This window comes from Pteronotus mesoamericanus, unplaced genomic scaffold, assembly GCF_021234165.1.
Source record: "Pteronotus mesoamericanus isolate MK-2021 breed Mesoamerican mustached bat unplaced genomic scaffold, CSHL_Meso_final contig_105, whole genome shotgun sequence".
Lineage (NCBI taxonomy): Eukaryota > Metazoa > Chordata > Mammalia > Chiroptera > Mormoopidae > Pteronotus > Pteronotus mesoamericanus.
Genome location: NW_026555006.1, coordinates 9894594 through 9920261, shown reverse-complemented (window position 1 = coordinate 9920261; position 25668 = coordinate 9894594). Strand labels below are relative to the sequence as shown.

General features: G+C 42.4%; 1 protein-coding gene across 3 annotated transcripts in view; it reads right to left on the bottom strand.

Annotated features, from left to right (window-relative positions):
* FGGY (FGGY carbohydrate kinase domain containing) overlaps positions 1-25668 on the bottom strand; it is a 385198-nt gene that overhangs the window by 159771 nt on the left and 199759 nt on the right. For all 3 annotated transcript variants that reach the window (XM_054573901.1, XM_054573920.1, XM_054573910.1), the window contains exon 8: positions 5885-5988. In XM_054573901.1, coding sequence (XP_054429876.1) covers positions 5885-5988 — 104 coding nt within the window. The remainder of the gene's footprint in view (positions 1-5884; positions 5989-25668) is intronic.

The window sequence follows — 25668 nt, the reverse complement described above, 5'->3', positions numbered from 1 at the left end:
TGTGGACTGCCTTCCCTCTCCTCCTCTCCCAGTGACCTCTACCAAGGCCACCTAAAGAGACAAAGGCAGAGAAGCTGGTTCCATCTGCCCACTTTCCTTTTAGCTGTGACATCCTGCGAATAGAAAACCATCAGTTCAAGACACATGGCTGCATGTGCCTAAGCTCCATCCAGGCCACAGAGGAAGTCAGCTACATGGTGGTGTGGACACAGCAGAGAAAAACCCAGTAGACAGGTAAGGGCAGAGCCTAGTGCCTGAAACTGAGCTGGCAGGAACTGCACCCTGGTGGGAGTGAAGAAACCATGATGCTGCAAATATATCCTCTAGGAAAACTTCCTTGTCCACTGAAGACCTGAGTGGGTCCCTTTTCCATATTCCCGCCACACTCCAGGCATGTGTTTACTTTAGTCATTACCACTTGTATTGTTGTTGTCTCCTTGTCTGTCTTTCTCAGGGAAGACACTTCACCTTATTTACCTTAACACTCTTAGCACTTAGCCAGGCAAATACAAGAAAACGTTTCTTAATGTGAGATTGATTTAATGAGTGATTTTTTTAAAAACACCTTAATTTTAGAATAGTTTTAGAATACAGAAGAATTGTAAAGATTGTAGAGAGTTCCCATATACCCCATACACAGTTTTTCCTATCATTAATATCTTATATTACAGACATATGTCAGAGTTAAAGATATTGACATATTATCACTAACTGAAGGACTGACTTTATTAGGATATCCTTAGTTTTTACCTAATGTTTTTTTTTTTTTTTTCTGTTCCAGGATCCCATCTAGAATACTGCATTCCATCTAGTTGTCACATCTCTTTAGGCTCCTCTTGGTTGTGACAATTTCCCAGGCTTTCCTTGTGTTTGGATGACCTTGACAGTGTGGCGGAGTGCTGATCAGGCATTGTGTAGAATGTCCCTCTAATGGGATTTGTCTTCTGCTTTTCTTATGACTAGACTACGGTTATAGGTTTTGGGGGTAGGGGGAGAGAATAAAAAAAAGTACCATTCTCTTCACATTGTACCAACAGAACACACTCTCAACATGACTTACCACAGTTGACATTGACCTTCATCACCTGGCTAAGGTCATGTTTATCAGATTTCTCCACTGTAAAATTACTACCCCCCCTCAACAATGTCCTCTTTGGAAGGAAGTCACTATGTGCACCTCACATTGAAGGAGTGGGAAACTATGCTCCACCTCCTTCGGGGGGAATAGCCACATAAATTACTTGGAATTCTTCTGCATAGAGAGATTTGTCTCTTCTATTCATTTATTTATTTATTTACTCATTTGCTTATATCTTACTATGGGTTATGATCCAATCCTTCTTTATACTGCTACCCACACATTCCAGTTCTGGCCTCTGGGAGCTCCCTTAGTGGGCTCCTGATATTCTGCCACTATTTTTTTTTAAGCACGTCCTTATTTTCTGGCCTACGAGATGCTCCAGGTTCATCTTGTCTATTTCTTGCTCCAGTCCTAGAATCAACCATTTTTCCAAGGAGTCCTGGTTCTTTTTATTCGAGAATAGTTTTAGAAACCAAGCTGTGGGCCCCAAGTGTGCTTGTAACAACTAGCTGCTGGGGTATCTTTATTTCTAGGCCCTCTCAGTTGTCAGAGCCAGGAAATATGTTTACTAACCTGTACAGCTACACATGTCTATAAATGTTTCCATATGTATCCATCTTTATCTAAATAAAGCTAAACATTAGTTCATCCTGATGTCCCTAATTCCAATCCATTACCACATGGAGCATACTAGCCTTAATGAATCATTTTTAGTAATAACACCATATTAGAACCTATTTTGCTAGGTACAGTGTCAAGCTGTTTACAAAGATTACCTCATTTAAATCCCCAACTTTTTAGGTAAATACTAATGCCCACAATAGGAAGAAACTGAGGCACCAAAAAAAAAAAAAAAAAAAAAAAAAAAAAAAAAAGACGTATCTTACCTAAACTCACACAGTAAGTGGTAGAGTCCAGCTATGAGCCTATATATCCTTGAAATTGCATGCTCCCTAAGTGATAGAGAACACCCTCCCTACATTCACCTAAGACTTTGTGGAAACGTCAGCTCTGAGCAATTTAAGATGCAGATGTAATTCCTGGCTCGCACCACCTATTGTTCCGTTCAAACCTTACCTCTTCAGTACTTCCCCACCGCTTCCCAGGGTTCGCTCCCCATTGACATGCTCACTGGAAGACAAGTTGCCAAGTTACAGCCCCACTTGACAGCTCAAGAAAAGGGGTGCTGGTGCAATGGCAAGGATCAGCGCTGTCTGACCCCGTGACTTTTCAACCTCTGGCTAACCCCAGCTGTGCATTATCTTGGGTTTTGGTGACTTGGTAGTAATTAAGTCTGAACAAGCCGCTCTGCTTTCATGGAGTTTTAAAAAAAAAAAGAAGAGTATTTTTTTTTCCTGTTGTTAATTAAATCATCTACAAGAAAGATAAATGTGCAGCCCACACTTACATCTTCTAAAATATCAAAGGCCTGATTAGTAAGTGTTATGTTCAACCTCAACCTCAGGCTTATTCTCCAGATTCCTGGAAATAACAGGGGCCTGGAGGTAGAGAGCTTCTAAGTATTTACCAATATTCATTTACTTGAATATTCATCTATTCATTCATTCATTCATTCATTCTGGGTGATCTAGAAAGAAGCAACCTGTATAGCACAAAATGTTCCTGTGGGCTTTGTTTCAATCAACCTAGTGAATTAGAAACATCAGCAATGAACAAAAAGGAAGAAAGAGAATTCTTCAGGCCAGGATGAAAACCATTTTTTTCAAAAGCCCACAGTCCCCTCTGTTCCCTGTGTTCTGTTTGGTGAATTTTTCCTGACAGTTGGTGGTTTTATTTGCCAGAACCACAACAAAGGGGGTCCTTGAGTTTCCCTGGGAGTGTTTCCTCAGACCTGTGCCTCTCCTAGACCTCACAAAGGTGTTATTGTTGCTGGCTCGCTGGGCGCCCAGCACCTGAGAGATCAAAGGCGCTTTCTGATGCCAGCATGACCACAGTCTCGCCCTCACCACATAACATTAAAGCTGATGATTAATCCCCTTGGCCCAGAAGGTCCCTTCCCACTCCTAAGTACAAAGCGGGGAGGGGGTGGGGGCTTTATTTCCAGCATAACACGACCATAATAAGCTGGCATTTTATGGCCCTCATTCATTGCAACCAACTGCAGCTGCCCATCAAACTCGGTAAAGCCCAAACAGTTGCTTGGTGTGAGCCTTTTATATCACTAGGAAAGTGTAATAAGAATCCCATCATTTCTGAGTGTCTATGATGTACTAGGTATGAATGTACATAATTCATGCCACCCAGCAACCCTGTGAGACTGGCACCATCACCCCCGAACTAGTGGATGAAAAATCTGAGGCTCAGAGAGGTTAAGGGCCTCATCGCAGCTCACAGGCTCCAAAATACGCATGAGCAGATGTTCAAACACACATCTGGGTGACTCTGAAGCCCATGTTGTCTCCATTCATCTATGGCACATTAGAATCTTGCACAACACAGGCAGGCATCGAGGAGGATGCACTTGGGGATCAGCTGGAGCTAGATCTAAGTTCTTACCTCCGGCTTATAGCTTTGTGACCTTGGTGAAATTATTGGACTTCTTTTTAATTTTTAAAAAAGATTTTATTTATTCAGAGAGAGAGTAAAGGAGGGAGAAAGAGAGGGAAAGAAACATCGATGTGAGAGGGAAACATCGATCAGTAGTTGCCTCCTGCATGCACCCTGCCTGGGGACCAGGCCCACAACCCAGGCATGTGCCCGGTAGAAATCGAACTGGTAACCTTTCACTTTGCAGTACGATGCCCAACCAACTGTGCCACACCAGCCAGGGCAATTACTGGGCTTTTCTATGCCTGAGTTGCCTAATTTGCAAAATGAGTAATTTAGAAAAAGTGTTATCCCAACTAAGAGACAAGGAGACTGGGACGCGGGTATGCCACAGTCACTCATTATCATTTGGATTGGATTCTGCTCAGAAATCTAAATTGAGTAGGATAAAAATGCCTGAAATTTCGACTTCACTGGGGAGACCAGATTAGACGTGTCCCAGTGAAAGTGGCAGGTGATTTAAACAAGTTGAAGTCAGTGTTCGGTGAAGACAAGCTATCTAGCGTAGACTCACGTCAAGGAAAAGAAGGGCCGGCTGCCTGTGGTGGGTACCCCTGCTTGAGGCAGCCTTAGACGTCTGTAGATCTCTCCCTGCAACGACAACCAGGGTGTACAATAGGGCTGCTGAGGGGAAACAAGAGGCTGGGATTTTTAAACTCGGTTAAAGAATATCCATGTAAGACTGCCTAGAGAAACAAATAAAAGGAAAATTTGTGTGTGTGTGTGTGTGTGTGTGTGTGTGTGTGTGTGTGTTTCCTTAACACGCACAGGTTAAGGAAATCTATGTCCTCAAAGTTCAGCACAACACAAATGTCCCCTGAAGAAGATGTCCCTAACCCTGGACCCTGCCCAGGCAAAATCAATCACTGTCTCCTTTCTGCCCAACAACATGTGTGCTAGTGATGAAGAACTAACCCTTGTGAAGTGCTTACTTTATGTCAATCACATTACATAACCCCATTTCACCCTCACAACACTGTGAGACACGTCCTGTAACTCTCCACATTTTGCAAGTGAGGAATTGGGGGCCCACAGGGGTTAAAGTGCCTTGCCCGAGGGCCCATACTCAGGAAGTGGAAGAACTGGGCTTGCAAGCCAATCAGGCTGGTTCTATCATCTCTGTGACAGGGGAAGCCTTGTGTGAGGACACCTTGCACAATGCCTGGCACGTAACAGATGCTCAGTATCACAGGTTCATGTGAATCTATATATTTTGGGGCCTTGCCTTATACCTGGTAGAGTTCTATCTCATCAATGAGAGACCATGTGTCATCTTTTTATCCCCAAGGTTTAGCAAAGTCCCAGACATGAGAGTAAAGGACGAGTAAATAAGTAAATGTGTTAATATGTACTCCACCAAAATATTTCACAGTGAAAAAGATTCATTGGTCTCTATTGTTACTAAACAGTTTCTCATCGCCCACAACTCCCTTCATAGTTCAGAGCTTCTGCCCTGGAAGGTAGCCCACCCTAACCTTGCTCTTCTCCCTGCTCCTCCCCCATTTGCCTTCCTCTTCCTCCCCCCCCACCCACCGGCTATTTTACTTATCTGGGAAAAATCCAAGGAGTCGTCCATCTAAGTTTAGCAGAGTAATGACTTTTAAATAAAAATATGGTAGAAATGGGTACTTATCGAAATGGAATGCTTTCAGACTCATGCATTTAAAAAAGATATAAATTTTAGTGCAGGCACTAAATTTTAACTGCAATCTTGGAGAAAGCCTTTCCACTAATTCATGGAGAAAAATTAACAAAGTGAAAATTGCTTATCAGTGTTCTTTTGAAGTCGTGATATGCAGCTTAATTCTATAGATCATCAGGCTGCTCCCAGGGAGATAGATTTATATTGATTGAGAGGGAGCTCAGTGGCCAAGGAAAACAGACACCCCTGTGCAGAGAAGACTCAGCTACCCATTAGGGAAAGATCGGTCTGGGAGGGAGCCCTTGCCATTGCTGGATCCAATTTCACCCCTCACGCCTCCCTGGCTCTCTGGCCAGCGTGGTATTAAAGGCAGACTCAACCCTTTTCACACTTTTTAAGAATCTGGCCCCCAGAAAAAAAGAACTGGCAAATCTAAGCAAGGCTGCTGGGGGGAGAGCTGGGCTTCCAGCTAGACAAAGCGCGGGTGGCAGGAAGAGAAGGTGTAAGGGGGCCAGAGGGCTGGCATCTCGGATCTCCTCCAGCCTGCCCTCCCCTGAGGACAGCGGCCCCCGCCCCCGGCCTGGCAGACTCACCCCCATGTGACAAGAAGATGTTCCACAGATGACAGCCAACCGTGACGTCACTGGCTGTCCCTCACAGGCGAGGCCGTGCCCCCTCACATCTGTTCCGATCACTCCTGTGAGAAAGCAAAAACAAAACCCTCTTTAAAAAAAATAAAAGAGGATAGCTGAAAACAAGCATAAAACACTCTTTTTCATAGCCAAACAACATTGAGAAAGCAAGTGTTCCATATGTACACACCAGTCTTAAATAGAAATCAAAAGAGAATACTTGTAGGCCTTGGGAAAACTAGGAAACATGTTTTAGTAATAGCAATAATAATAGTAAATGAAATCAGAATAATAAAGGCAGCAGCTATCAGTGATTTTGTGTTCAATCAATACCAGGCACTGTGCTGCATATTTACATGTACAGTCTCATTTTATATTCATCTTGTCAGGTTGGTATTATACATGCTACACATGTCAGTGGAGAAACAAAGGCATGTGCAAAGGTTTAATGACCTGTCCAAGATCACCCTGCAAGTAAGGAGCAGAGCTGAATGGAATCAGGTTTACTATATCAGATTTCAGTCTCAAAGAAGACGGCAGCATGGTTTGAAGACCAAATCTTTTTGGCATATCTAAGTCACCATTCTTACTGCTACTTACTGTAGAACCAGCATGGTAATGGCAGGGTGATGGACAGTGAGTTTCTGTTAAAGGAATGCCAGACGGCAGAGAGTTTCCCATAAATGGTATAAACCCAGGCTTCTTCTCCATACAGATCACATTCCTTGATCCTTGCTGGGCAAGCAGAGTTACCAATGTGATAAGAAATCTAGAGGGGCTGTTAAGAGCCTAAAACTGTGTGCCATTTATTCAAATACTCAACAGACACCTTCCACCCACAAAAATATAAGTAGGTGTGATGTGGGAGCCAGAGTCATGCAAACATTCCTAACTACGACACAGGCAGGAGGTGAAAAGTGCTCGGGAAAGGACACAGACTGGGATGCAGGGGAGAACAGCTCCCCTGACCTCATCAGCTCCATGCAGTGCCCCCCTTGCTCTCCATCCCCAGCACTCAGCGCTCTTCCCACTTCAAAACCTTTGCCTTTGTTCTCCTCTTTGCCTGAAGTGTCATTCCCCAGCTTCTCTGCCCAGCCAGCTCCTATTGATTCCTAACGCAAATATGACTTCCTGGGAAGGCTCCCCCAATCCTCCAGGAAAGATGGAGTCTCCCTGTTTGAGGTCCTTAAGCACCTTTGGACTTCCCTAGCACATAAGATGCCAGTAATTTTAAAAAGTCATACATCCTCTGCCTCTCCTGTTATTATAAAACCTGCTGCAAGCTGGCATTGCCATACCCATGTGTCTAGCAGCCCAGAAGCCACCATGGTTCCTAGCCCAGAGCAGACGGTGAAATTAAGAATGCTTGGGGATGCACAAAGACAGGTCCCTGTCCTGGGTGCTCACTGTCTGGAAGGAGGGGAGGGAACACCACCTGGGGCATTTCAATGTAGGGATTAGAATGTGATAGGAAGAGACACAGGGGCAGCTGAGCTCATCTGTAGGGCTTCGAGGCAGTTTCCCAAGGAGGTGGGTCTATGCTGAGCTCTATAGGCAAAAGGAAAGCTGGGAGTGTCTCCTCTATCACAGATCCCCAGACAGTGAAGGCCCTGGCTGCTCAGCAAGCAGACCTTTCCAGAAAACAGGATCTAGAGGCCACAGAAAGACTTCCTACATTCTGACAACTTTCTAGGTTTTTCCAGTGCTTTTTCCAAATTCTACCTTCCCAAGCCCAGCCATCTGCAAACCTCTGCTATTGTTCAGAGGCCCAGCAGCAGGGGGAAGTAGGACTCTTTCAAACTTTCTCTGTTATCACAGTCGTCAGGTCTGGGCCTGAGAGAGCCCTCGGTCTCCTGGCTTTCACCATGCTCCCTGCATGGCTCAGCACTGTGGGGCTGCCGCTGCAGACCGCTGCTCTTAGACGCCAAGTCAGGCAAGGTCGCCCGGGGATCTGAGGGCTGAAGGAACTGTAAAACCAGAGTATGCCTCCCCCACCTCTTCCCCTGTGTCTGGTGGCTGCTTCTCCCCCATGTCTACAGCTCTGCTGACAGGGCCCCCGGAGTCCCACACCTACCAGTGTCTCCCACCCTTGGACTCAGGTAACACCACATCCTTCCTTTGTGCTTCCGCCCAGGGGTAGTAGGAGCTTCCATCCTGCTGAGCTCTGGTGTGTGTACAGGAAATGCAGCCCTTCCTAGCTCCTCCATCATCTGGGTCAGCATTTCAGATTAAATTCCCTCATTTTTATATACTTAGAGCATTTATGTTTTTCTGGGTGGACTCTAAATGATTCAGGTCCCAACTGATGGCACAAAGGCTCTGGATGGGAAGAAACCCTAGACATGAGCTCATTTGAACTGAGTTCTTTTTGCACGTTCTCTTTCTGTGCGTCTCATTTTATCTTTACAACCACTGAACGGGACGGGTACTCTTATCATCGTCATTCTACAGATGAGGAAACTGAAGCTCAGAAATTAAGTTAACCAGGGTTACATAGCTTAGGAAGCAGGGCTCGGAATCACATCCAGGCTGTCTGATTCCAAACTGCTGGTTCTTGGGTTTTTCTCCAAAATAAAAACACAGTGGCCAGGTGGTTGATGTTTACTTATCTGTGCGTATCTCCAAATATCCATCCTGAAATCCTCAATAGAAAAGTAGTTGGTACTGCTTGTCCACAGTATCATATATAAGTTCAAGGAATTTCTGATGATGACCCACATTTATTGATTCCACGTATATAAGCACAGCAAAGTGTATTTAACAGCATTATTCAATCCTGAAGGAGGTTAACTATGGGAAAGAACAAACGTGTGGGAAACATTTGTCTGTTTCTTCCCTAGTTAGCAAATTCACTGTTGATATACTGAGGCTTAGAATCTTAGAACTAGTGTGTTATGAGGGGAAAAAAAAGAAATTGAAGACAGAAAGACTTTGTATAAAATTAAGAATATAAACAATATCATATGGTTGCTCTGATATTGAGGAAGTGTTTAAAAATGAAAGTGATTGATGGTAGCGATGCCTCCATATCCACTACCACCGTGACCCTCACCACCCTCCTCACCGTCGCCACCACTATCAACATCATCTTAACTCTCTTATAAGAGATGGTATGTTATTTCTTCCTTTCTAACACACATATCAGATATCTAAGATAGGCTGGGTACCATGCTAAGTACTTTAAATATTATCTCATTTAATCTTTACAACATCCATAAAACATAAATATTCTTTCTCCCCTTCAACAGATGCAGAAGCAAAGAAATCAGAGTAGCTAGTCCAAGGCCACACAGATGCAAGAAGCAGGGTTTGACCAGGATTTGATCTTGTTCTGTCTGACTCCAAAGCCCATATTCTTTCTATACTCCCTCACTTTACAACATTAGAATTCTCTTATATAAAGCAAATATACGTGGAACAGTAGTAGGCACAATGCGTTTTGAGTTACAAAATCTGAGTTTTGGCCCCAATTCTGCCACAAACTACCTGAAGGTTTGAATTAGTCCCTCACATTCACAATGAGGGAAAGAGATTGCAAATATAGGTCCTTTCTCAGCCATTCTAAGCACACAATATATACAGTGCTTCTTCTAAAATACCAGGTAAAGTGTGTCCTTCCTGGAAACAGGAGGGTAGGAAAAACGCCTCCCCAGATCCTCCATTCTCATCACTCCGTGCAGACTTAGATAACCTCGGGCAAGATGGATACGGCACCAGCCAGAGGGAGGTCGTGTCCAATTTCCCCTCAAGAGAGGTCCTCTCCACTCTGCCGAATGTCCACTCGATCCCACAGCAGTACAGAGCTGGGGCCTGCTGAGAGCCCACTCGAACCTGAGAGCTGACATGTCACATTTCCCCTTTGGCCACACAGAGCTTGGAGGGTCCATCCCGAGAAAAGCGGCCCAAAACAGGGAAAGCAACAAAGGGCAGGAGGAACTTTCCCCTCCCTGAATAAACACATTTCACAATCCAGAGACGAATCATGGGCTGCACATGGAACATCAGGAAACAATTCACAGGCTGAGGTTTTGACAAGCGCAGCCCTCAACACTGCTGGGCCCCTTCATATGACTGTACAAGTGTCAGTTTATTCAGCATCCTGCAGAAAGTTGAAAGCGAAATATTAGCAGCTGGAGAAATAGGCACACACGCATAAAGACAGTGACATATTCAAATGTGTTTTGCCTGAAACTTGCACAATGCTCAGCTGATGGTAGCTGCTCAATAAATTTTCATCGATGAAAAAACAAATAGAGAAAAGCCAAGCTTACTTAGTCAATGAATCAATTCAGGGCTTCTTATTTAATGACTCCTTCCCCTCAACATTCACAAGAACATAGTTCATATCAAGGAATATGTTTTAAAACAAAATTAAAAAGGAAAAATTAAAACTTCATGCATGTCCTTATTTACCTTACACGCCATCTCCCTCTCCTCCATCCACTAACCATCGTCTTTTCCATCCAAACATTTATTGAATATCTACTATATTTATGTAAAAGAAAAAAGACTTTGCAAATGTTATGATTAAGAGTAGGTTATCCTATAATTTATAAAGCCACAACTGCTTTGAAAACTTTAAAGGGCTATATAGAAGAAAAACAGCCCCAAGTTCTAGCATTTGTGTTATAATTATCTCATACTTTATAGCTATAAAAAGTATTTTATAGCTTACAAAGCATCCTCAAACACTGTACCCTTCATTTAGCTTTTAGAAAATCCTGTGATATGTGTTATTTTATTTCCAAATCACAGTTGAAGAAACTGAACTTCACAGAGGTGAAGTAACGTAGTCAAGTGTATGTAGCTACTTAGAGGCAGAGGTAGGACTCACTAGGATTTTCAGTCTCCTGCTCTAAAATGTTTCCCCTCTGTTTGAGAAATATAAGTCTGCTATAAATATGTTGGCATCTTTAAAAATAACAACCTCAGACATCTCTGAAGTAAAAAAGGAAGAGAAGGGTTTTGAACATTACCTATGACTGTATCAATTCGAGAGTCTGGATTGGGCCATTTGGATGAATGAAGAACTGAAAAATCTCATTGAATGAGTTGCTCAATAAGCTGGTTTATAGGGTCCCTGGGGAGGAGGCTCTCTGAAGACCCCAGCTTCTTGTATGCAAAGCCTGCACCAATAAGCCCCTGAAAGGGTAAGGGTTGTCTCGAAAATATTGTTTCTGCAGAGGACCGAAGACCAGTCTGTATACATGACAACAATGAATTCTATCTCCTGACTAATACATATTTATTTTATATGGAGTATAATGTATAGGGAGGCATTATAATGTTGTACTTAAAAACAAGGACTCACTCATCATGTAACTTTGGTTAAGTTTCTTGTTTATGCTTCAGTTTCCACATCTGTATAGTCTGAATAACAATATCCTTCCCTTAGGATTGTTATAAGGATCAGATGTGTTAATACACGTAAAGTGCTTCCAGGGGTGTTCAACCCACGGCCCGCGGGCTGCATGAGGCCCAGGAAGGTTATGAATACAGCCCAACACAAAACTGTAAATTTACTTAAAACGTTATGAGATTGGTTTTTTTGGGTTTTTGTTTTTTTTTTGTGATTACGTGTCTTGGTGTGTTTAATGTATGGCCCAAGACAATTCTTCTTCCAGTGTTGTCCAGAGACACCAAAAGGTTGGACACCCCTGGCTTAGACCAGTTCTGCCCAATAGAATGATGCCCAATAGTTCTGCAATGTTGGAAATGTTCTGTATCTCCACCGTCCACAACAGTGGTCACCAGGCATATGCAGCAACTGAGCACTTGAAATATGGCTAGTGCAATGGAAGGACTGAATTTTCTACTTGATTCAGATTTAATTAATTTAATAGTCACAAAAGCTTAGTGGATACTGTATGGAACACTGCAGGTTAAAACATGACTAGAACTATATGAAGCCTTGTTGCTTTTACTATTTTTGTCCTCAGAGTTAGGATGGAATCTCATTTATATGCTCTTGAGCAAATGTCTTGGTCTCTAGAACCTCAATTTCTACATCTGAAGATTCTGGATAACAACACTTACCTTACTAAATTGCTGTGGGGATATTAATGTATGTGGAACATACCAGGACCCAGTAAGTGGAAGATCTTAAATCCAAGGACCTACAGAAGTGGTTGGCACAAGAATAAAGACTTCTACTTCATTCTGAATGTGCCTCGCTCACCCATGCCACCCAGCCTTGGCTCGTGCTATCCCTCTGCTGAGCAGTCTTTCCACCACACACTCCATCCCCCGATGACCAACCTGGGGAGCACGCAGAGCATCATTTTGAAGACTCAGCCTTTCCATCAGAAGCCTTTCATGACCATTTCCTCCCCATCTCCCCCAGGCACCCCAGCAAGGGAAACTCTCCCGGGCTTCTTTCCCTTGTATTTCACCACCTGACACGGTATAGATTCTATCACCATACCTGTAATTTCTTTGTTTACAGAGCTATCTGTCTGTACTAGACTATGAGCAAACTGAGGCCAGGGCATGTCTTGACACTGTTCACTAATTTTTGTTGTTTAATTAATGAATGAATGTGTTCAGCATAAGACATACTAGTAAAGCAAATAACATTTTCTACATAAAGGCAGCAGATTTAATCATGGACAAATGCTCTGTGCCTTAAAGATGACTAACGGTGATAGATACTGTGGAGTTTTGACTGACAACACGTGGGTATTAGTAAAATTACTGGAGCCTCACAACACAACTTGTTTAGAATTGTCAAAATCACTGGTAAAGAGTAAAGACCCTAAGACCCTTGTGATTATTGAAAGATTGTCTTGTGCCTGACACTTTGCAATACTATTGTATTAAATTCTTATAATTATTTTGAGAGGTACTTATTACCACACTGTTTTACTAATAGGGAAAATAAGACTGAAGTTTTTCAAGTAACTTGCCCCAGGTCCCTCATATCTAGACTGGGGACAAAAGGTGTCGCATGGAAGTCTACCTAACTCAGAATCTCACGGAGCCTCGTGAACTGAATTCCTTTCTTTTCAACTACTTGCAAGAATTCTAAGCATTCACAGACAGCATAGCTGAACTCAGAGCACTGTCAGGATTTGTTGTTATAATGCCACCGAAGCAAACCCAAAAGGTTCATCTCAAGCCCAACAAATGAAGGGGAGCGAACCAGCTGAAAAGATTTCTGTGATCCTAGTGTTTGACAACGCATCAACTTGGCTTTGAAAAACATGTGGCTTAGAATTCATCCAATTTAAATCCTAAAATAGGTTTGCCTTCAAAAAAATCCTATGTGATAAGTTTACAAAAAATTTTTATACACCTTGACACAGTCCACCCTCCCCAGGGCGGAATATATAATAGGGAAGTCTTTGTCTAAATGAACTGTGTAAGACTTTTACTAGGTATCTGAACTAGTTAGGGCATAACAGTTAAGAACCAGGGCTCTAGGACTGGACTGCCTGATTTTGAGTTTGGCAGACCGGGCAAATCATTTAACCTTCCTGTGCCTCAGTTCCCTGATCTAACGGGAATGATGATAGTATATGGATCATTGGACTACTGTGAAGATTAAGTGAGTAGAAAGTACCTGGATTATAGTTCACTCCATGTATTTTTACCATTGTTGTTATTACTGACAACTCCCAGTCTTGGTGTTAATAGCAGGGCTTGGCATGGCGGTTCAGGCATTCCCTTTCAGCATGGTGTGTGCTATGCCAGAGTTATTGGGGTTTATTTAAACTGATTGGAACACATTTGTTTTCTGTCCTTGAGTATACACTGATGACAGAATAATGGGGGGCCCAGGGGAATAAGAAAGATGATGTACAAGGCATTAATAACAATCCAGGCTAACATTTTAAACATTACTGAGAAGAAACCATGAGCTGTATATGTCTCTAAAAGCCACAATAGCATATAGCACCATTCATGCTGCAATTCAATTTGGTGATGGCATTTGTCATTTCTGTCTAAAGGCCAGGCTCTTCCATAACTTGCACCTTTCAGAAGCCAACACAGGATCCTTGGGAGAGCCAGAGAAAAAAGAACAGACCCTTGGATAACTGGGTCTCACTTCTCTGTACCTCCCTTTTAGCCCAAAAGATCAAATCTCAGAGGTAGGCTAATGTGCAAGAGCTGGGAAATCTGAGACTTAGGGAATACTAGCAAAATCTACAGTAAAGACAAAGCAAAAACTTGATTTCAGAAATCCCTTTCTTCCTAACCTCAACACAGCCTTCAGATTACTTGGACAGTCTCATCTATGACCTCATAAAAGACAATTTTTTCACTCGCAGGCATTACACAAAAAAAGGGTCAAGTATAAAATAAAGCCAACCCAAACGACTAAGCTAACTCACAAAAATTACTTACTTTCTAAAATAAAGAAACCAAAAGTAAGAGAACTGGCCCAACTACCACACATATAATCTGATGAAATTAATCCTTAAATAGATCTAAAACTGACTCTAAAGCACACAGCTGCCTTCTGATATTTTAATAATTTAAACTGATACAGGCATGTAGCAATCCCCAATTATAAACCAAGCACTGTGCTTATTAAGTGCTAGAAGGCTAAAGATGAAAGTTGTTTCCTTTCATTCTACAAGATCCCAGTCTAATCTGGGTGGAAAGATGTACAGGCAGACACTGTTAAGACAGTGGGAACAGCCACAGACTTAGATATGAATAAGTCTAATGGAAGTGTGGAGCCCTGACCCCTGATCTAGCTTGGGCAGTCTGGGAGGACTTCCTGAAGGAGGTAAGGCAGGGGTTATGTCAGGCAGCAGGGCAGAGGAGTGAGGGGGGAAAGGCATTTCGTTAAAACAAAGACACAGGAGAGAGAAATAATGACATGATGCAAGGTTGCTGGGCTACATAGTATGAAGGAGATGGAGCCTTGTCTTCTGTGGAATTTGCTTGGTGGAATACTCTAGGGCCAGGGTCGGGTGGATTTATATTTGATTCCTAGTGTGCTGTGCAACCTTCTATAAGCTAACTCACCTCTTTGCACTTCACAGTCTACTCGGGTGTAAGGCAGGAATAATGGCATGTACTTTACAGGTTCTTTTTTCCTGGTTAGTACTGTACATCCAGTGTCCCAGGAGCCACCCTCCCCCCCCATCCTGAGCAAAAGGGAACTGCTGAAAACCCTACATGTAAGGCAAGTAGACTTGCACCTGAGATATAGGAACTGCAAAATAAACATTAGTGTCCAGTTCCTCCTGGGAGATAGCAGGACTAGGTTACCTTCAGCCACTTTTCTTGCTCTTAGACAAATGGTCTCATTTATAAAATTATCTGAAGGCTCCTTGAGCCGTGAAGATAGGAACTAGCAGCCCTGACAAGCCCTCAATGACACAGAGCAGACCCATGCGATGCTTCAGGAATATGCCAGGAGGAGACAGTGTTTGCTCAGACAGACTCTCCAGGACACTTAAACGAAGGGGAAAGGCCAGAAATTTCAGAGAAAAAGATCTTAGTCGGCAGACTATCTCTCCCCTCTCCCCAACCTCCGCTGCCAAGCTCAGCACCTCCTCCCTTGGTATGAGTTTCGGTTCCATCAAAAACTTCCAGAGGTTTTGTTGGGGTTAGTTGAACATTGACAGATTCTTCAAAGCCTGGAATTCGCTCTGAGAGCCAAAACCAGGCCAAGTTTCTATGGAATCAGGATGTCCCCAGGGGAGGGTCACGGGCCTTCACCACACCTAGACTGATTAATCTAACCTTGTCCCAAACTTCAGACAAGGAGACAGAAAAGAAAAATAGATCCTGAAGCTGGTTCCTGATTTTACTCCCCCACCTCATGCCTGGGAAAGTGAGGCTGGGAGTGTAAAGTGACCCCCGCCGCCGGGTAAGAGTCAGGCCAGAGTCAGAATTAAGTGATATGTAGAGCAGCTGGGGAGAGGAACAAAAACAAAAACCTGAGCAGGATAAAGGGCCCAGGGTTTTACCCCAATGAATGACATGTGGCTGAAATAGTTTCAAGGAGAACAAAGGCTTAGGTAAATAAATAGAGTGCAAGATGAGAGCAAAAATGAATTACAGAAAATCCCAGGAGGAAAATGCTGGCATTTTTCAAAAACTACAGTTGAAACGACATTTCTGCTTCAGCAGAGATCAAGATCGAGCCCTCCCCTTCCTGCTATGCACCTGCTCTCCTTCCTCTGTGCCCAGCCCGGCCCTCACGGGGAATGGTTGGCAGCCAGAAAGTGCTTTCAGGGAGATACTTCCACACACCACCACCTAACTCCCTGCATGACCTCAGGCAACGGAGCTGAGTTCCTTAGGGCTCGGACATCTCATCTGTAAAGGGAAATGAAGATTTCAAAGGAAAAGAGTAAAAATATAATCTTGTTTTCAAAGAACAGAGTTGGCTAAAAATATAATCTTCTCTTGAAAGAACAGAGTTGGCAGACGTTAGGCCCCAAATAGTATTCTTTCCCTCCTCCATTCAGTAGGATTACATTCGAGAAACTTCTACTAATGTTTCCAGCTCTGCATCAGGAACTTCACTTGGCACTGCGGGGTGGCGGGGGTGGGGGTGGGAATAAAACTTGACAAAAAACATAGTCACTGTCCTCAAAAGGCTTACAAACTCCTGGGAGCCAAGGATGCTGGGACACAGCAGACTGAGGGTGGCTGCCACAGAAGCACAAACAGGCCTCAGGCAGGAGGAAATAACTCCTCCCCCGTGTGGCTCGAGGCAGGCTCCCTCACCAGGCCCCTTCCTCCTAGGCCTGGTGATCAGAGCTCTCCCCAGCCTTGGCCCGTCTTGAGAGGCTTTGGTCTTCTTTACATGATCACCATCTGTACTGTAGTAATTACATGTGCCAGACATTGTTCCAAGTACTTTATGTAAATTAACTTATTTAATATTCACAACTATTATGATGATGCCCATCTTGGAGAAGAAAAATTGAGACCCAGTAACCAATTCATGATCACACAGAGAGCAGGCGATGGCATGGAAGAGGAACCCCGGTAGTCGGGCTCTGGAAATCATGCTTGCTTTCTGACCATTAGGTTGTGGGAAGGGTGTTACGGGTATTCTTATACATGTTTTGGGAGTATATGTAGATACATATTTTTGTTGGATATATGCTGTGTATCCGTATTATTTTTCACTTTCCTCTGCTCTCTTTCCTTTAAAATTCTGTATTTCAAAGGGAATACCATCTCAAAGCACCTCTAGGCAAACCCAGAGTGTGTCCAAGTCGGTGCTGGCTCCTTGTCAGCTTTTTGGGGAGGTGACTCTCCTCTAGTTTCAATCAGGGTGGCAACAGGATGAGATAATATGAAGCAGCCACCCTTCGCCAGGCCTTCCAGCTTCCATTCCAACCTGTCGCTGGGCACGCTCCCACAAAGATGGCCAGTTCTCTCATCACCCCTTCCTTCCCACATACTGCCGTTGCTTGTCGACCCTCAGCCTACAGTCTGGCAGGCCTGCATGTATCCTTTCCTTCTTCATTCTGCCCGCTTTCAATGTGGCTGTGTGGCCTCAGTCAGTTTGGGCTGTTGCAACACTATGAGCTGCGTGGCTTAAACAACACATGTTTATTTCTCACAACTCTGGAGAATGGAAGTCTAAAATTTGGGTGCCACCATGGCCAGATCTGGTGAGCGCCCTCTTCCTGGTTTACAGATGACTGCCTTCTTGCCAAGCCACACAGCAGAGAAAGAGCAAGCTCTCCTGCCTCTTTTTGAAGGAAATGAATCCCAGTCATGAGGGCCCTACCTTCATGGCTGAATTATCTCCCAAAGTTCCCACCTTCTAGTACCATCGCATTAGTGGTTACAATTTCAACACAGGAGTGGGGGTAGAGGGGGACACAAACGCTCGGTCCATAACATGGCCTGAGGTAGACGGAAGGATCTGAGAGTCCCTAGTTACATTAGAAGAGAAACTCCCCGAATTAACACTATGGAGACAGCAAAAATTGATGATCAAATTTCAGCAGAAGAGGTTGGAATTCCACCTATGTTAAGGGAAGCTTACTGTTAAAACACACACACATAGAAATAGGTTGCCACTTTTATCACTAACATGTACTCTGCACTAAAACATAACATAATTTTGAACATAATTTCTCCCTTTCTTGATGACCTATGGTTATCAGTATAACAAGGTTGAAGTAGGAACTAACTTTATTAAACAACAAATAGGAGCCAGCAGGTATAGCTGTTCCTTTCTTGCACTGATAGAGTCTGAGCTCACTCTTAAAAAAACCACTCCCCTGATGCCTGTTAAATCACCAGTCTCCCCTGCTCCACTCCCGACGGCCAGACTGTGCCACACGCCTGTCCGCAGTCCCAGCGCCCGGGAGAGCTGCTCAGCGCTGGTGCTCCCCAACTTCCATTCCCCTTGATATTTTTAATAAACATTATTAATGAAGTATAACATTCATTAAAGGGCCACACATTTTAAATACATACTTTAGTGAAGTCTCATGAAGTGAACACACCTATCCAGCTCCACAAACAAATCACTCCTGCCCTTTCCGAGCACCACGCTCACCAGAGAAGACTGTTACCTGGGCATCTAGATCACAGGGTTTGCCTGGTTGTGAATTTTTAAACCATTCAGTCTGTCTTCTCTTGTACCAGCTTCTGTAATGCATGTTTATGAGATTCAAAAGATTGCTTCTGTATGAGATCCTACTTTGTGAATATACCAACCATTTATTTATTCATTCAACTTACTGATAGCATTTGGGGGTTTGTTTCCAGTTTCTGGCTATTTACCATTAATGGTATTCTGTGTATTCTTGTACATATTGTATTTTTGGTACATATCTGTGTTGGGTATATAGGCCTAAAAGTAAGATTGCTAAATCCTAAAGTATGGAAATAGTACCAAACTGCTTGCCAACAGGTTGCACAATTCATACTCCCGTGGCAATGCTCGAGCACGTCAGGTGTTTCATATCCCCACCGACACTTGATATGATTAATCTTTTTAATTTTAGTCAACTGGTGGGTGTGTAGAGGCACCATAGCATGGTTTTAAGTGGGAATTTTCTAATGACTAATGAGATTGAGAAACTTTTCCTATTTCATTATCCATTTGGATACGTTCTTTTCTGCAAAACAATCAAAATAACCACTACCATTTTTCTGTCAGCATGGCTGTGTTTTTCTCATTAGATTGTGGAAAGTCTCTGTGTACTCCAGATACAAGTCCTGTGTTATATGTTTTGCAAATAACTTCTCCCAGTTGGTGCCTTGCACTTTTGTTTTTTAAATGGCATCTTTTGATGAAAAGAAGTTTCTAAATTTAGTGTAATCCAATTTATCAAATTTTTCCTTTCTGTTTGGACTTATATTTGATGTCCTATTTATAAGAAATATCTGCTTATCCAAAAGTCATAAAGATCTTCTCCTATATTGTCTGTAGGAACTTTATTTTCGACATTCATGTTAGACCTACGATCTATTTGGAATGTATTTATTTATGACTCATGGCAGGGAGGGGGTAAGGGGGTACTTTGATTTTAATCCAAAAGGTATGCTACTTTTCTTTTACTATTTCTAAATAACACAAGAGTGAAAGCTCTGCATAGCAAAATGCTTATTACTCAAACTTCAAAAATGGCCAACTAAATCATGTAATGCAACAATATTTCATTAAATAGGAAAAAAATATTGTCTAGTGTCCCGTATTTTGTTAGGATAAAATTTAAACTGCGATAAGCAGAAAGAAAAAAAAAAAAAAGACAACCTCTAGGGAAAGAACCAGTAGAAAAATGGTAAATTTGCTTTGATGTCTACCCTGGTAGAGGGCAGGACATGCAAAAATACAAACTATTAAAGTGCTGAAAATCATTTTCACAATTCATTAAAGCACTGATCCAAAGTCAATTATCAGAAGTTAGATGGGAAGGCTTGGTACCCATCCCCCATTGGTTTTATTTCTATTTTTTTAGCTTTTAACAGCCTTCACTCATTTCTCCCATCCTCCTTCCCCTACCTCTAGGAACCACCTATCTGTTTTCTGTATCTATGACCTTGGATTTTTGTTGTGGTTGTTATATTACAGATGAAGGAGACATCTTCATTTAGCATAATGCCCTTAAGGTCTATGGATGTTGTTGTAAATGGCAATATTTATTTTTTTAAGGCTCAGTAATATTCTATTGTATATAAATTCCATTGCAACTTATTTTTATGTATGTTATAAGGTAAGGGCCAACATTTTATGTTTCTCATATTGATATCCAATTAATGGAGGACTATTACTTGAAAAGATAATCCTTTTCTCACAGCTCTGTTCGTAAGTGTCCATATATGTGTGAGTCTGCTTCTAAACTCTTTAATCTGTTTTCTTCTGGTTTATTTGTCTACCCCTGCCCCAACACCAGTATTAATTATTTTATAACAAGTTTTGGTATCTGGTAGTATTAAGTCCTCCCATTTTGTTCTTCTTCAGGGCTGTCTTACTTGTTATTGGCCCTTTCCATATAAGTTAAAGATTTTCAATATGATAAAATTCCTTTTTCTCCTTGCTACTTATAGCTCAAATGTGGAATCAGTGCCACTTTGGGGGGCAAACTCTCCCAGATCCACTCAGACAAAATGAGTTTAGATCCCTGCAATCTCCCATACATCAATGGGGAAACTGAGGCCCAGAGTGTCAGACACTTCCCATGCAGTATTACATGACTTCCTTGCCTATTTCTACAATTAGAAGGTGAGCTTCTTGAAGGCAGGGACTTTGATTGGTTTATGTTTTATATTTATATTCCTAGTCCCTTAGAGCGGTGTTTGGAGCTTAGTGAGGATATGTTACCTGTTGGTTAAAGGCTGGAGAAACAAAATATTTTTTTCACAGTCAGCTATTATTTCTTACTGTAAAAATCTTCCACGTTTTACCTATAATTCTAGGTCACTAATGCTGGCTGACAGTCTGAGAATGGCCCTTGGACTTTCCTATAGTGTGTGGACTCTGTGACAAGTGCCTTCTCAGCTTTTAGAGGTCTTTTATTTTGTTTTGGTTATTTAACTTCAGGATTCATAGCTCTGCTTTAAATGAATGAGTTCACTGAATATCTCCACTAAAAAAATTTAATGAACACCCAGCTTAGAAACCAAATGAATTACTGACTACCATGAAGTTAACAAGTTATTTAGCATTTTCTGCCAAACATAAGAGAAAATTTATTTCAAATTTTAAAAGATATCTTCACACATCTAATTTAATAATAGCTATAAGAAACATAAAGACCATCCAAAATGTTAAACAACTCTTGCCTATCCAATGGATTTATTTAAAAAAAAAAAAAAAGGTTATCAAATTTTCTGCCTTCTTTTCAAGGATCACTGTCACAACCTATTTTAGGCTACCCCTTCCCCTTCACTCTTTCCACTCCCAGACTATTATGTATGAAATTACATAAAGCTCTGCTTGGAATGAGTCTCTTGCTTGAAACCACCTTCAGGGGCTTGCTAGTGCCTGGGGGAAGAGAAGGAAGCAGGAGATTTTCAACCTGGTGTTCAAGTACTGCTAGTCTGTCCCCACTATTTGATCTTTATGGCCTTCTTTCAGGAATCCCTTGTAGGTATCATAAGTTTTGGCCAAGTTGAAATGTTTACCATTTCCCAACCTCATTTTAGTGCCTTCGCTTATGTTATTCTCTCCATCCAGAATACTCTATATTTTATTGCTTCCAGTGGAGAAAATCCCTATTGTCCTGGGTTCACTTCGAAGGCTCCAATTCCCCGATGTTCTGGGGTATCACTAAGTTGTGTGACCTTGAGCAAGCTACTGGAGTCGACGAGATTACACATGTAGACTGTCAAGCCCATTACTGTCATGCTGGAGTCACACAATGAATATGAACATCTCTGTCCATCCCTCCCCTCACTGTTCCAACTGAAACTTCTCCCTTTTTCAAATTCCTATAGATCGTAGTCCCCAAGTTATAACTCTGTTTCTTAATATTACTGCCTTCATCACAGTAACTCATATAGTGCTTAGTATATTGCTTATAAACAAAACCATTAATTAATGCACATATTTTCTGGATTGAGGGCTGGTGTCTGAAGTTCCACAGGTGACTATGACTAGAGTCCATTGTCTACAGAAAGCTCCCAGTCTATGTGGAGGAGATGATAATGTAATCATATTTTTAAATGTTTAACTGTTATTGTCTATGTACTACATTAAGTGATAGAAATGTGCACATGGGAAAGAATTATTAGGCCACATACATTGTGCTGGGCAATAATGTTATACCACAATAAAGAAGACAGTGTATACACAAGAGTCACATTATTCAGGTACGTTTAATGTATTTCACAGAACTGAATTGTGTGAAATTTTCTTCACAACCTTCAGCTGTGAGAGACCTGAATCTAGAATATTGATACTGGTGGGAGGGGCCCCCTTGGGTTTTCGCAGTGGTGAGTCACAAGGCCGGTGCACAAACTCTCTAGGCTACATTCAGCTCACGAACCTGTAGCAATACAGATCAAGAGCCTAACACATTCTCTATAAACAAAAAGTAAGAGGCTCAGCTTTCTCTAGCCTTGAATTGTAGATTCAAAGATCCTTCATGTTTTATTTCTTTAACCTTTTTAATAAAATCATCTATGGTTAACTCAGTTAACACAGGCTTGGGTGAAGCTGTCTAATTGTAAGAGGGGAGAGACCTGTAGTCAGACAGAACAAGGTTCTCCTCTCCATTCCATCATTAATAGCTGCCTGAGTCTAGGTCTCATTCTTATCTTTAAGTGGCAGTGATCAGAATGTACATGCATAAGCTTGTCGTCCACAACAGTATTTTCTAGGTAAACACTTAGGTAATGCCTAGCTCATGATAAGAGCAAGGTATGATCAGTACACTCAGGGCTTCTTCTACAGAGCCAATCCATCTCATGTTTGGTCGTCGTCTTTTCCTGTTGCTTTCTGTTTTTCCCAGCAATATTCTTGTTTTCAAAAGATCCCTACCTTCTCATGATGTTCCCAAAGTAAGACAGCGTGCAGCAATGCTTTAGGCTTAAGTAGCTCTAGGACCCACTTCTTCATCCTTCTGCCAGTCCAAGGTGTCTGTAGACTCTCCTCCAACCATTTTTCAAATGAATCAGTTTTTTCCTATCTGCCTTCCTCACTGTCCAGCTTTCACATCTTTACAAAGTAATTGGGAACACAAAGGTGTGGATGATCTTAGCTTTAGTCTCTAATTACACATCTTTGTTCTTGGTGATCTTTCCTAATTCCTCCATTGCTGATCTTCCAAGTCTCAGCCTTCTGTTTATTTCTAGGCTGCAGTCTCCATTTGAATTGATGAGTGAACCAAGGTAAAAAATCTTTAACAATTTCAAAGTCTTCATCTATGTTAAAGTTATGTATTTCTTCAGTAGTCATGACTTTGTCTTCTTGGTATTCACATGCATTTATACATGCATACATACAATGTACATACAGATATGCACACGTGTTTATATGAGAGTTTATGAACTCCCACAGCAGGATAGAAACTCCATGAAAGTAGGAATTTGTCTTTGTTCACCACTATATCCAACACATCTATAACAATGCCTGGCACACAAAAGGAAGACATCATGCAATTGAAAAACAATGGAATAAATCTTTAAATTTCTCTTGCCTATTGCCATCATTCATAATGTAAATCTGTTGAGATCACATTAATCATAACTAAACATGCATAGCACTGTCAGATATTCTCTAAGTACTTTACAGATATCAACTTGTTTATTCTTTAAAGAACTCTGTGGAGCAGGTGCTATTATTGTTCTCATTTCATCAGTGGGGAAACTGAGGCCCAGAGTGTCAGTTTCCCCCCAGTCAGAACCAGGATTTGAATCAGTTATGTGTCCTTAACTATTGTGTTACGTGCCCTTAAGGTTGTTCATTTTCGTTGTCTTCAGAAGTCAAATTCTTGCATCAAAGTCACAGTACAGAGTATGATGAGGATCAAAATTACAGAAAGTTGGTGTGCGGGTGATGCTGCTGAATGATATAACTGAAGACTAGTTCAATTTTTCTATATTCCAAGAATTTTTTCTTAGTCGAGGCATCGATACTTGGCTGCAGGGTGTCATGAGGAAATCCCTAGATCCCAGTATGGTGAAAGCAAAAAAGTATTTCTCTCTGCTCTTTAAAATAACTTACATGAATGCACAGTAAGAGAAAAATGAAAACAAGGAAATCAGCCAGGCCTATGGAGAGATGATAAGGAAGCAGCCAGCAGTTCAGACGCGAGGCTGCGCTGAGGGGTGATAACGGGAGATGTGCATTTTCCCACCAACAGCTGCTGACATGCAAGTCCCAAAGTAAACATTAGTGCTCAGGGATATTAAATGGATGTGAAGCACCATGTGCTGAGTTTCTGTGCCATGAAAAACAGTGGACCTTTGGGGTAAGCCTACTCTTGTAAGCAGTGACGTAAGTGCAATACTAGACTCTGGGCCCCCAAACAAACACTTTCCCAGCAGTCTTCTACCTTTTGAACTTGGAGTGGGAAGTCTTCCTAACAGGTGGCTGGCAGTATGGGAACCTGGGGCTGGGTCATTCTGTGTTTTTGTTTCCATTCCCAAGCTCAGCGAAGGAAAACAGCAGCTCATCTTTTCAGTCATATGTAATTACACGAAAGAATAAGTAGAACCTTCTGGATAAAAATTCCCTCTGCATATTAGATAAGTTCTTGAAGCTGATGAGTTGGTCAGAGATTTGCTTGAAATCAGGAGCTCAGCAGGGCACGGAACTCCCATCGGGTCGTGACATCCTGCTCCATTTTCTTGGTGGCGCTTGTTTCATGGTTTGACACAAAAGCTGCACCAAAGCGCAGGTGAAGTCATGGGGAGAGACACACAGATCAGGGTTTGAGTGTTGACCCAACCCTTCTTGATCCTGTAACTTTAGGCAAAACCCTTGACCTCCTGGGGGTCAGGTTACTGAACCACTGTAGGAGACAAAAATAGCTGGGTGGCGGTTTGAAAACCGCAAGTCACCATACAGATGAGATTAATATCTACATTAACCAACAAAATTAACTTCAACTTTAATATTGCTGATCTCCCTACCACACAGTCAAAAAAACAGCTAGCCTGGTTTAACAAGCCTGGTTTTATTCCACATGACTGAGAGAGCCTCAGACACCTGGAATTATTTCTTTCCTAATTTGTAGATGGTGCAGCATCATAGGGGTGGGGGCCCTGGCTGATGAACTAGGACGCCCATTTCTAACTTCAGTTCTGACTGTGATGCGCTGGGGGAACTTAGATGACTGACTGTTTTTCTGGGCCTCAGTTTTCCCATCTGCAAGTTGAAGGCTCTGGTACAGAAAATCTTGGAGCAGCCTTTTAGTCCTAAAGCCTCTGATCACTCATTATCCAAACAGGAGCATGAGTTATCAAACTACAATTTCAGGACAGGTGACAACTGTATCTTCTGAGTTGTGGGGCACAAAATTTAGAGATGAGTTGGGCAGGGTAGGGCAGGGTAGGACAGGCGGAGCTGGCTGTAGCCCCAAGCGTCTGGACTCTTCCCAACTTTCTGACCACGAAGTAAAAACTAGTCTCCTGGCTCAGGCCAGTCCTCTGCAGTCCAGAGAAGCCCAGATCTGCAGGGAAGCCTAGGGGCCTGAGGACAGGAAACCCAAAGCTCTCCTTCCCACATGTGTCCTCTCTGCCCCTTGCCACAGCTCCTGCAGCTGCTCAGGTCTCAGGCAGCGATGGTTCTCGTTAAACTAAACCTCAACTGAAAACTATAAACTCAAAATCCCATTAACAAAGCCCTCCTCCCCCACGCT